Raw genomic sequence first — 12,808 nt, 5'->3', positions numbered from 1 at the left:
TCGAAAAATTCAAAGCAATAAGATATCATTTTTTATCCTTTGGCAAAAATTTAAAGTGATAGCTAGTGCTTTTGAGGATTCAAAAGCAAGGTGTACTGATAACACCTACACTTTGTTCCTAGAGTTAAATGTTACAACCTTTGTGGTAAATTGTTCCAATATAGTGTATTACAGTTAATACATAGGCACTTTGATTCAACAGTCCTATTTTTCTATCTTTGTGCCTCTGTTCTATAGAAAGAACAGTATCAGCATTTATTTTATTGAATTGACAAATGATAGACTTTTTTTTTTTTTTAAGTGAGCTCCGTGCCTGATGTGGGGCTCTAACCCACAACCCTAAGATCGAAAGCCACATGTTCTGTGCCCTGAGCCAGCCAGGGGTCGATAGACTTCTTTCTTTTAAGCTTATTTATTTGTTTTGAGAGAGAGAGAGATCTCCAGCAGGGGAGGGGAAGAAAGGGGGAGACCGAGAATCCCAAGCAGTCTCCATGCTGTCAGTGCGGAACCTGATTCAGGGCTGCTCAAACCCATGAACTGCAGAATTATGACCTGAGCTGAAACCACAAGTTGGATGCTTAATGGACTGAGCCACCCAGCTGCTCCTAGATAGACTACTTTTAATAAGGGGTTTTCTCTGTAAAAACAAGCCAGTGGTTTAAAGTGTTTCTTCAACTTAGACTAGCCTGATAAAAATTAGTTCAGTTTTACTTATGAAAGCACTTACTGTTACAAAAAATACTATGGGCTGGTAGCATGCAGTGAACTTTTCTAAAGTAAAACAATCTGTAGAAGTGTTGCCTCAGAAATCTCACCAAGATTCAATATTCATTAATGATGCCTCTGATTTTTAGACTGGGCATTTAGCTATGGAGACCTTGCTGTCCCTTACTTCTAAACGAGCAGGAGACTGGTTTAAAGAAGAACTCCGGCTTTTGGGTGGTCTGGATCATATTGTAGATAAAGGTATGACATACACATGTATATAACATTTTTAATGTTACTTAAAGCCTGAAGAAAATAATCTATTTACATACTTCAAAAAAATAATGACATCAATTTAAACATATTTTACTTTTATTTTTTTTTAAGATATATATATATTTAAATGTTTGTTTACTTTGAGAGAGAGAGGGAGGAGAGAGAATCCCAAGTAGGCTCCCAACACGGGGCTCGATCCCACAAAGGGATAAACCGTGAGATGATGACCTAAGCCGAAATCAAGAGTTGGATGCTTAACCAACTGAGCTACCCAGGCATCCCTGTTATTTTATTTTTTTTAATGTTTATTTGAGAGAGAGAGGGAGGGAACATGTGAATGTAACCGGGGCGGGGGGGAGGGGGGGAGCAGAGAGCAAGGAGAGAGAGAATCCTAAGCAGACTCTGCTCGTGGGGCTTGATCTCACAAACCGTGAGATCCTGACCTGATCCAAAATCAAGAATTGGATGCTCAACTTACTGATTACCCAGGTGCCCCAAGATCTGTTCTTTTAGCAGCATCTTGCAAATCTCTGACTTTTAAAGGAAAAGCCATTAGCACTCTGATATTGGGGAGTTATGGAAATAAAAGAGCAACAATAAGAGTTTCCTATATTTCAACATTTCAGTGTTCTATAAAACTCAGAATAAATTATATTCAGAGAGGTTCTGGCATGTTCGTGGGTGCAGATGGCGTTTAATGTTAGTTAAGGAGATAAATATTGAGGTGATGAGACATACTAATTTTGTATCCATTTTGTTTCTCCTAGTGAAAGAATGTGTGGATCATTTAAGTAGTGATGAAGATGAAGAGAAACTAGTAGCCTCATTATGGGGAGCAGAGAGATGTTTACGAGTTTTAGAAAGTGTGAGTATAAGTATGGACAACTATGTTGAGAAAATTGTGACTGAGTGGGTGAGAGACCGTCAGATATTTTTTATGAAGTATCCCAAAAGTTTACTTTGCTAATCCAAACTGAAATTATAATGCATTCGTTGAGCAGCCAGTGTTAATGAACAAGCTAAATAACCAGTTTGGTTTAAGAATGCATATTGTCACTCTTTAGGAAACCTTGCAGGTTAAGTTTGTTTTTATTATAAAATGTCCTTGTTCTTTCCTTAATGTGGAATTCTGCTTAAATATATTGTTTGTGGAAAATGGTAATTAAGAGCTGTCAGGTTTTTGTTTTGTTTTTTTAATCAATAAGGATTTTCTTGATTTAGCTATTTGAGCCAGATCGTAATCACAGCTCTTAATAATATTTGACTTTGAAGAATACTACTGTTGAACTGTGTATGCCATAAGTATATTTGTTCTTTGGCTTTTATGAATGATTAAACCTAGTTCGGTGTAGGTTATAATTTATGCTGGCAGTGCATTTCAGGATAATATAGAATTAAAAGTTCTTGGTGTAGACAAAATTGAAATTTTTCCTGCTCTTTTAGAATGCTTCAGGTGCATTACATTAAACAGGTAGCATTTTTTTATTCTAAATTAATCCATTTAGGGACTTTAATAGTTTATAAGTTAGAGACTGCTCTTTTCTGACATTGAGAGTGATTGGTAATTCATTACAGTGAATGTGTAGTTCAGAATGTTACTTATGAGCAAACAGTTGTAAAAATGCTTTAATTTTATAACAGAGGAATAGCTCTATTCTAAATATGGAACATGTTGGTTATTTCCTTAGATGACAAGGGCTGATTCTTCCCTATCTTTGTCTTTACTGTACAAGGGATCGTATGTTGTATGTAAATGAATAAAAGCTGTGTATTGCCACAATTATTTCATATTTTTCCCTTTTAGGTAACAGTACATAACCCAGAGAATCAAAGCTACTTGATAGCATATAAAGATTCACAGCTCATTGTTTCTTCAGCTAAGTAAGTTTTTTTGAAATATCATGCAGTTTATTCAAAGCATTTGAGTTGAGGGGCGCCTGGGTGGCTCAGTTGGTTAAGCTTCCGACTTCGGCTCAGATCATGATCTCACAGTTCATGAGTTTGAGCCCCACATCGGGCTCTGCGCTGTCATCTCAGAGCCTGGAAGCCTGCCTTGGATTCTGTGTCTCCCTCTCTCTGCCCCTCCCCCACTCGCACTCTGTTTCTGTCTTTCTCAAAAATAAGCAAACATTAAAAACATTTTAAAAAGGGGATGCCTGGGTGGCTCAGTCAGTTGAGCATCCAACTTCAGCTCAGGTCATAATCTCGCATTCATGGGTTTGAGCCCTCTGTTGGGCTCTGTGCTGATAGCTTGGAACCTTGAGCCTGCTTTGGATTCTGTCTCCCTCTCTGCCCCTCCCCTGCTTGCACTCTGTCTCTTCTCTGTCTCTCAAAAAATAAAGTGTATATAAAAAAAAAAGGCATTTGAGTTGACCATAAAGGAAGTATGATTGTATCACCTTCCTTCATAAAACACTTTTGTCAAGTTCTGTGAACAAGAGGTAGTACAGTGTAGTACAAAAGTTAGGAGTGCAGATTATGGAGCCAGAAAGACTGAGTATGGATCCCAGCTTCATAACTTTAGCCCTGTGACCTTGGGCAAGTCATTTACTTGCTACAAGTGCTTTAGAAGGGGGTAATAATTGTATCTACCTACCTAAGGTTGTTGTTACTAAAGATAATTTGTATATATGCTAATATATGTTATATATAACATTTTCAAAAATGTTTTAAATGGTATATTTGTAAAATATTAAAATATTTTAAATGATTTTTAAATGTCTTTCTTGTCTTTAAATGTCTTATTGTATACAATGTATATATTACGATGTTAATATATATGTGTATGCATAAATAATTCTTAGATATGGTAAAAACTAAGTATTAGTCCTTATTTTTATTGTAAATGACCTTTTCTAACCCTCTCCTGTCCTTTATATGTGTTTTTCCAGATCTATATGTAGCTCTCTCTATTGTACTCTCTCTGCCCAACTTGCATGACATTAGGTTAATGCTATCACCTCAGTTCACATAAAATTTCCAGTTATGTTTCCAGCCTTGGTTCAAGTTTAGTACAACAGCCTCTTCCTAATCTCCATCCTAGTTCTTGATATCTCGCCTTCAGCCTGTCCAGCCCAATACCACAGGGGCTTAACTTTCCCAAATCTCTGCTTTGTAAATATAATCCCCAATGCCAAATCTCTGGTTCCTTTTTTTTTTTTTAATGATTTATTTATTTCTTAATTTCCATCCAAGTTAGCATATAGTACAACAATGATTTCAGGAGTAGATTCCTTAGTGCTCCTTACCCATTTAGCCCATCCCCCCTCCCACAACTCCTCCAGCAACCCTGTTTGTTCTCCATATTTAAGAGTCTCTTATGTTTTGTCCCCCTCCCTGTTTTTATATTACTTTTGCTTCCCTTCCCTTATGTTCATCTGTTTTGTATCTTAAAGTTCTCATATGAGTCAAGTCATAGGATATTTGTCTTTCTCTAATTTCACTTAGCGTAATACCCTCTAGTTCCATCCACATAGTTGCAAATGGCCCAAATCTCTGGTTCATTATTGGCCTTGGATGTGTGTTCATAGTCCTTGGAATGAAATCAAAAGCCCACTGTAGCCTGACTCGAGTTCATGTGTTTTTAATCCTTATTTTACTGCATTTCAAACACAGACAAAAATAGACAAAGTAGTATGATAAATCCTTTTTTTTTTTTTTTTTTAAGTTTATTTACTTATTTTGAGAGAGAGTGCGAGCCGGGGAGGGGCCGAGAAAGAGGGAGAATCTTAAGCAGGCTCTGCGCTGTCAGCACAGAGCCCAGGCAGGGCTCGAACTCACAAAAACTGAAATCATGACTTGAGCTGAGATCACGAATCGGACACTTAACAGACTGAACCATCCAGGCGCCCCAGTAGTATGATAAATCTTGATGTATGTACCATTAAGCTTGGATAATCATCAACCATGGCCCGTCTTGTTTCCATTTGTAACCCTGTTGATAATTCTTCTGTATTAATTATTTTGAAGCAAATTACAGATTTCATTAATCCATTAAATACCTGAGTATATAAAGTCTCTTAAAAGAGGACTCTTTAAAAGATGTAACCACAGGGGTGCGTGGCTGGGTCAGTCAGTGGAGCTTGCGACTGTTGATCTCAGGGTTGTGAGTTTGAGCCCCACGTTGGGTGTAAATATTACTTAAAATTTTTTAAAGTTAATTTCTTAGTTAAAATCATCTGGCAGTCTGGGCTGATAACACAGAGCCCGATGCAGGGCTTAAACTCAGGAACTGCAAGATCACGACCTGAGCCAAAGTCAGACACTTACCCCACTAAGCCACCCAGGCACTGGCCCCAAAATTCTAAACGAACGAACGAATGAATGAATGAATGAATGAATGAGTGAGTGGTGTAACCCCAATACTGTTTTCATACCCTATAAATTATTGACTTAATGTTATCATACATCCAGTCAGTATTCAAATTTCTGGTAGTCTTTAGTTTCCAGTAGATCTGTAGGTTTCCCCTGGGTCTTATTTTTTGGCCTTACATTTGTAGATTTTGTATCACATTTAGTACCTTTAAGGCTTGTGTTCTAGTTGTTATTATGTTTTATTCTCCCTTACCAAAGAGTATTCCTGCAGGTTAAATCAGTTTCTTCCTTTAAAAACGTCTTGTATATTTCATGACCCCTGTACACACGGTGTCTTTCAGGAGGTATTTAATATGACAGTTTTCATCTCTTTCATTGTGATTAGGAATTTTCTGTCAAAAATCTTAGAAGAAGTAGCCGTAGGGGTCAGAATTGGATGTTTGTGAAGTAACACTCCTCTGACTTTTAAACTTTTCAGTAGGACCCTGATAAATGCAGGTATAGCATATTGAAAGATAAAATGATATACCTCTGATGTTTTCCCCTCATTTACCAATCAAAACCAAAACCATGTTTTAGCTCAGTACTACTGAAGGCAGTTAACAATAATAGCACAGTTAGTTCTGGCTCACATCCTCAAACATTGAAACAACAAATTTTATTTTATTTTATTTTATTTTATTTTATTTTATTTTATTTTATTTTATTATTTTTATTTTATTTTATTTTATTTTATTATTTTTATTTTATTTTATTTTTTATTTCATTTCATTTTATTTCATTTTATTTTAACTTTATGTTACGTTTGTTCATTTTTGAGAGAGAGTGTGTGTGAGCAGGGAAGAGGCAGAGAGAGAAGGATACACAGGATCTGAAGCTATCAGCACAGAGTCTGACTTGGGGCTTGAACCCACAAATTGCGAGATCGTGACCTGAGCTGAAGTTGGATGCTTAACTGAGTGAGCCATCCACAAGCCCGAGCAACAAATTATTTTAGATTAGACATGAGGAACACCTTCCTAATAATATAATGTGTTTTAACAGGAGAGGCTAGAGAAGGATGAGTTACAGTACAGTTTTCTTTAGGAGTTTTGTGTGGTGTATATATAATCAAGTGAGAGAGCATATACTTTTTTGAACTAATGGACTTGGTGATTTAAAGACAGTCTTCAGCAATACTAGGCTCACTTAAAGATTATATTTCCTTGTTATTTTGGGTAGCATCTTGAAAATCCTTGGGATGTAACTGATAACCCTTATGGCTGCCAGGAGACATGTCAGTTAAATGACCTCATGTTAAAAAAATATGATGTACTCTAATGTTTATGAAGTATTTAATATCATCTATACAAGGTTATTTATTATGCATTATTAACACAAATAATATTCTTTACCTGCTCAGAGTTTGCATCCTAAATGAAAATCATCTAAATGAAATTCAGAAGTGTAGTTCTTAAATTATCTTGTTTAGGGAGGGATTGTGGTAGGTCTGTTTTGGAGAGATTGGTAAAGTGGGGACAACTGTAAGTAGTACAGATGTAAGCTTCTCCACTGAGTTTATAGTTTTAACTTAGAAAAATTTAAATTATCGAGTTTTCTCAAAATAAAATTTAGCACTTAGTGTGATATTAGACCTACTTGGTATATGATTAAATAGTTAATACATTATACCTCTATAATAGAAAGAGATTAATTTGGCAGCATTTATGACATTTAAAACATTAAGGTCCAAGTAAATAGAAATTCTTAGTATAACTAATTTTGTTTAGCATAATAGTCTACATTTTGTTTTCTCTTAAGAGCATTACAACATTGTGAAGGATTGATTCAGCAGTATAACCGTGCTGAGAACAGTATATGCTTACCTGACAGTAAGCCTCTGCCTCACCAGAATGTAACCAACCATGTGGGCAAAGCAGTGGAAGACTGTATGAGGGCCATCATTGGGGTATTGCTCAATTTAACTAATGACAATGGTAAGTTATATTTTCTACATGTATTCTCATTGAAAGATTGTATATTACATGTAAAAACAAGTTATTCCCCTTATTTCCTCGATGTAGTGATTTTTTAATTGCCATCATGTAACTCACTCATGTATAGATTTAACTACTTGTAGGTTTTTTTGGTTTTTTTTTTTTAAGTTTACTTTTGAGAATGAGCATGTGTGGGAGCAGGGGAGGGGGGCAGAGAGAGAGGGAGAGAGCGAGAATCCCAAGCAGGCTGTACTCTATCATCATGGAACTTCAAACTGCCAAACTGTGAGATCATGACATGGGCTGAAATCAAGAGTTTGATGCTTTACTGAGCCATTCAGGCACCCCAGTATTTTTAGGGTCAGCCTGGGAGCTTGGTTTGGAAATAGTATGGTCAAAAATATATTTTAATAAAGAAATAGTTATGTATTTCTAACTTTTTATATCAGTGTTAATGAATATTGGTTGGTAGTGTCCTAGAGAAGAATCCATAACAATTTTCATATTCCTAACATTCCTAACTCTTTCAGAGTGGGGCAGCACCAAAACGGGAGAACAGGATGGCTTGATTGGCACAGCAATGAACTGTGTGCTTCAGGTTCCAAAGTACCTACCTCAGGAGCAGAGATTTGATATCCGAGTGCTGGTGAGTTGGAGTGACTATTTCAGAAATTAGTATTTAATCTATTAAAATAAAAACTTCATCTTAGTTTTGGGTTTAAGAACCAGCTGTTCAATATATTGAGGGTTTCAGTGGATTACTTGTGAACACACCTCATATTATACAAAAGAGAGCCAGGAAGGGTTCTGTGCAAAAATAAAAAAAGTATTAAGTATGAAAACAATCTAAAAGTTAAAAAAAAAAAAAATAACCTAAAGGTTGTGATTTTTAAAAAGCAGTGCAATCATTGTGAAGATCATTGTCTTTCACACTGGTTTTTAACCATTTAGTGGATGGCAGAACACAGGTTTCTAGCTGCCAATAAAAGTTACGTATACTGTGTTGATTTGCTTTTGATTCTCACCTGTGGTAATATGCATGTTTTAATTTTTGTAGGGCTTAGGTCTACTGATAAATCTAGTGGAGTATAGTGCTCGGAATCGGCACTGTCTTGTCAACATGGAAACATCATGTTCTTTTGATTCTTCCCTCTGTAGTGGAGAAGGAGATGATAGTTTAAGGACAGCTGGACAAATTCATGCCGTTCAGGCTTTAGTGCAGGTAAGCAACAACTTCAAAACAAGCTAACACCTTCAGTTTGTTGCATTGTCCAACTTCTTCATCATTTGCACCTTTCCCGCCTCTCTCCCTCCCCTTTTCTTTTGTGGGTGTGTATGGGTGTCTCTATCTAGCTCACCCTCGCCAGTTCACTGAAAGGTACACTGGGTTAGAATGTATACCCTTCCTTACTGCACTCCACTGACAGTTTAACTATAATAGTCACTCCTTAGGCATTGTTAGTGAAAAGCAGAAACAAGGCGTATTTGTTTTATCAAAAGATTGCAGGTCCAGAATCCGTTTCTAGCCCTGATCCCATCCAGTTCAAGTCCTCTAGCATTTACTTCTTCGTGTGATCCGTGTCTCGGACTTTTGTGTTTCTAAATATTGGGCCATACCTTTCCTGTTTTTGGAAGCGGGGGTGGGGTGCACACTTTTCAGAGTATGTCTGTGGAGTAATTTCCTGGCTTAGGAATTGTGTTAAGAATAACTATATTTAAAAATTAATGTCCCTGTGGGGCATCTGGCTGGCTCAGTTGGAGGAGCATGATCGTGGAGTTGGGAGTTTGAACCCCACATTGTGTGAAGAGATTAAATAAGTAAACTTAAAAATAAATAAATAAAAATTGATGTCCTCAATTCAGTGGATCCCGGTCACCAAACACACTCCCTGTCCTCAATTTATGCTTCTCCCAAAAAACTGCATGGCTGTGTTTCTTGAACAATAGTGGGCACTGTAGTTTTTCTTTTCCGGTCTAACAGGTTAGGTTCCTAACTACCTTTTTCTTTCCTTAAATGACAATTTGCATGTTCAGAATTGATAATGAACTATCCTTTTCATTGTTTCCAAAACTTTTACTATCCTGTTAATCCTTTTGGCCTTTTTGAAAATACCTTTTTTTTTTTCTTTTAATGTTTATTTTACTTTTGAAATACAGAGACAGAGTGCAGGCAGGGGAGGGGCAGAGAGAGGGAGACACAGGATCCAAAGCAGGCTTCAGGCTCTGAGCTGTCAGCACAGAGCCCCAACATGGGGCTTGAACTCACGAAGTGTGAGATCATGACCTGAGCCAAAGTCAGTGCTTAACCAGCTGAGCCACCCAGGCACCCCTGAAACTACCTTTTTAAAGAAGGTAATCAGTCCACAACAACTTGATCTTTTCCTGAGTCATAACTATGACCCCTCATTCTCTTATCAAATATTTTGATCCCAGGGGTTCTTTTATACTCTTAAAAATTATTGGGTACTTAAAAAGAATTTTTGGTTTGGGGTGCCCCGGTGGCTTAGTTGGTTAAGGGTCCGACTTCAGCTCAGGTCATGATCTCACGGTTCATGGTCGAGCCTTGCATCAGGCTCTGTGCTGATAGCTTGGAGCCTGGAGCCTGCTTCAGATTCTGTGTCTCCCTCTCTTTCTGCCCTTTCCCTGCTCATGCTCTCGCTCTCTCTCGCTCACTCGCTCTCTCAAAAATAAAAATAAGCATTAAAAAAAAAATTATAAAAAGAATTTTTTGTTTGTGTGTTTGATCTATTGATATTTACTGAATTTGAAATCAAAGCAGAAAATTATAAAACAGAGGCCTTCGTTCCCTTAGCCATCAAAGCACTAACATAATCACATGGTATGTAGATTCTGGAAAACACTGTACATTCATGAGAGAAAGAAAGAAGTGAGTTGACCTCTTATTGTTATGAATGTGATTTTTGACCTCACAGATTTTCTAAAGGGATTTTGGGGACTCCTAGAGATTCTTGAACCAATTTTAAGAAATACGGCTTTTGTATAAAACTCAAATTTTATTTTCTTAAGGGTATTAAAAGTTTCTATACCATTCTTCTGTATACTCAGCAACTTTTTGAGATTTACTTGGCATTTGATTTTCAGGTAGTTGTTTTTAGTAACTTGGAGTTTTCCCCAGATTCTATCAGTAAATACTTTCTGTACATTCAGCACTAGCCCAGCACAAGGAAAATAAAGTACATGAAGGCAAGGAATTCAGTACGTTCCCTTTTGACTTAAGAGTTCTCCCTGTGTACTTCCACTGACAATTACATTTTCATTGTTAATAATATTAGTTGAGATTGATCCAGTTCTGAGTGTTTTCTCTGAGACCTTTTGCTTTTTATTTTTACTGGTGCTTGTTTATCTCTTTAGATTTCTTTTAAAGAAGCCATGTTGCTTTTCCCTAATATTATATAGGTGTGTGCACGCGTGTGTGTGTGTGTTAATGTTATATAATTTTATTTAGTGTTCTTTCTTAATTTTATCCCATCTGCTCAGGCTTAAAAATAATTTTTTTTTTTAAATCAAGTTTGTATTTTTGCTTGAAATATCCTGTCATTATCCAATTTAAGGGCACATGTTGAGATTTGCATTCTTACAAACAGAATGCCTATAACATTAGTAGATACATTTAATTTACTTGATTGAATCCCAATAGCATTTATACTTCCTTTTTTGCCTTCAGGTGGATGTAGAACAAAGCCTTTTATCGTAACTTACCCTTTTTAACCAGACAGCATGCTTCTTAGGGTTAGTGATTTTGAAAGCAAACAGATCTTATATTTGGGTACATACATGTTGGTTGGTGTTCTTTTAATGATCTTCAAAAAAAAATTTTATCAGCTGTTCCTTGAGCGAGAACGAGCAGCTCAGTTGGCAGAAAGTAAAACAGATGAATTGATCAAAGATGCTCCCACCACTCAGCATGATAAGAGTGGAGAGTGGCAAGAAACAAGTGGAGAAATACAGTGGGTATCAACTGAAAAGACCGATGGTACAGAAGAGAAACAGAAGAAGGAGGAGGACGATGAAGAACTTGACCTCAATAAAGGTACATTTATTTTAAGTCGTGTATTCAAATTGAAAATGTTTCCCTCTTAACACCTTTTTAATTCGTGTGTTGTCATAATCTTGCTATGATTGTTTGGCTTCTCTAGTTCAGTGCAGACAAGCTTTCATATTTCAGTGCTCACAGGAATTCTTCTTTGCTGGTTTCCTAGTGGTGAGGAAGGCACGTGTGCAGTGTACGAAAGGTCTGCCTTTCCCAGGCTGGGCTTTACTCAGTGAAAAGAGAGTGGTTGAACATTGGGACTCCTAAAGGTTTTTACAGTTTTGAGATTTTTTTTATGGGTCTCACTTTATAAAGTGAGATCTGTTATCAAAATTACAGTAACAGTTCTCAAATGGTATTAGCTTGCAAGCACTGTAAGGAATAAACTGATGGAGTCATTACATTTATTATCCACTGTTGTCAGCAGCTGATACTGGGTTTACTTTTTATGCGCATACTGCAAAATAGCCATTTGTAACTTCATGTCACTCTGGTTATGAAATTAAATAATATGGTTAGCTTTACCAAGCTAGGAGGCAAGCCCCAGCAAATGTCTTTTTCTGAGCCTAGTCTTTCTCTTATGTCCACGGTTCCACTAATGCCATTAGTTCTAATATTGTAAAAAATTGCTGTCCCATTCTCTAAATTTTTTAAAATTTAATGTTTATTTTTGAGAGAGAGAGAGAGAGAGACAGAGCATGAGCAGGGAGGGGTGGAGAGAGGGAGACCAGAATCTGAAGCAGGCTCCAGGCTCTGAGCCATCAGCACAGTGCCCACCACGGGGCTTGAACTCCTGAATTGCGAGATCATAACCTGAGCCGAAGTTGGTCGCTTAACCAACTGAGCCACCCAGGCGCCTCAGCTGTTCCGTTTTCTCAGTGTTCATGTTTCCTTTGGGATAATATTTTTGGTTGTGTAGCATTCTTTTTAAATAATAGCTTTATTGGCATAAGTGTTAGCCTGTGAGGACCTGCTGTAACTGTAGACGAGCAGCTTAAACAACAGAAGTTGATTCTGTCCCACTTCTGGGGGCTGTAGGTCCAAGATCAAGGTGTCAGGATTGGTCTCAGAGCTGATCTCTCCTTGGATTGTAGATGGCCATCTTCTCCCTGTCTTTTTACATGGTCTTCACTCAATGTATCTTTGTTCTCATTTCCTCTTATGAGGATAACAGACAGATGAGGACCCACCCCAGTGACCTCATTTAAACTAACTTCCTGTTTAATTAAACACCCTATCCACCTCCTACCCTGAGGCACTGGGGGTTAGGAGCTCAGCATATTCAGGGGGTGGGGTAATAGTTCAGCCCACAAACAAGATAAAATTCAGCCTTTTAAAGGAAACTTTGGAGTAGTTTTCACTGTATTCACAAGGTGCAACCATTACCACAGCCTAATTTCAGAACATGTCATCATCCCCAAAAGAAACCCTATGCCCATTTAGCAGCCACCACTCTCTGTTCTCCCCTCCCTGGCCAGTGGCAACC

At 37.3% G+C, this 12,808-nt stretch overlaps 1 protein-coding gene across 3 annotated transcripts in view; it reads left to right on the top strand.

Moving 5' to 3' along the window:
• The window catches only part of WAPL (WAPL cohesin release factor), a 90,870-nt gene that overhangs the window by 69,841 nt on the left and 8,221 nt on the right, over positions 1–12,808 (top strand). For all 3 annotated transcript variants that reach the window (XM_053207646.1, XM_027062469.2, XM_027062468.2), the window contains 7 exons: positions 855–966; positions 1,749–1,846; positions 2,786–2,862; positions 7,096–7,271; positions 7,802–7,917; positions 8,329–8,493; positions 11,115–11,322. In XM_053207646.1, coding sequence (XP_053063621.1) covers positions 855–966; positions 1,749–1,846; positions 2,786–2,862; positions 7,096–7,271; positions 7,802–7,917; positions 8,329–8,493; positions 11,115–11,322 — 952 coding nt within the window. The remainder of the gene's footprint in view (positions 1–854; positions 967–1,748; positions 1,847–2,785; positions 2,863–7,095; positions 7,272–7,801; positions 7,918–8,328; positions 8,494–11,114; positions 11,323–12,808) is intronic.

This window comes from Acinonyx jubatus, chromosome D2, assembly GCF_027475565.1.
Source record: "Acinonyx jubatus isolate Ajub_Pintada_27869175 chromosome D2, VMU_Ajub_asm_v1.0, whole genome shotgun sequence".
Lineage (NCBI taxonomy): Eukaryota > Metazoa > Chordata > Mammalia > Carnivora > Felidae > Acinonyx > Acinonyx jubatus.
The sequence above is the reverse complement of the archived record's forward strand: the minus strand, read 5'-3'. Positions and strand labels throughout refer to the sequence as shown.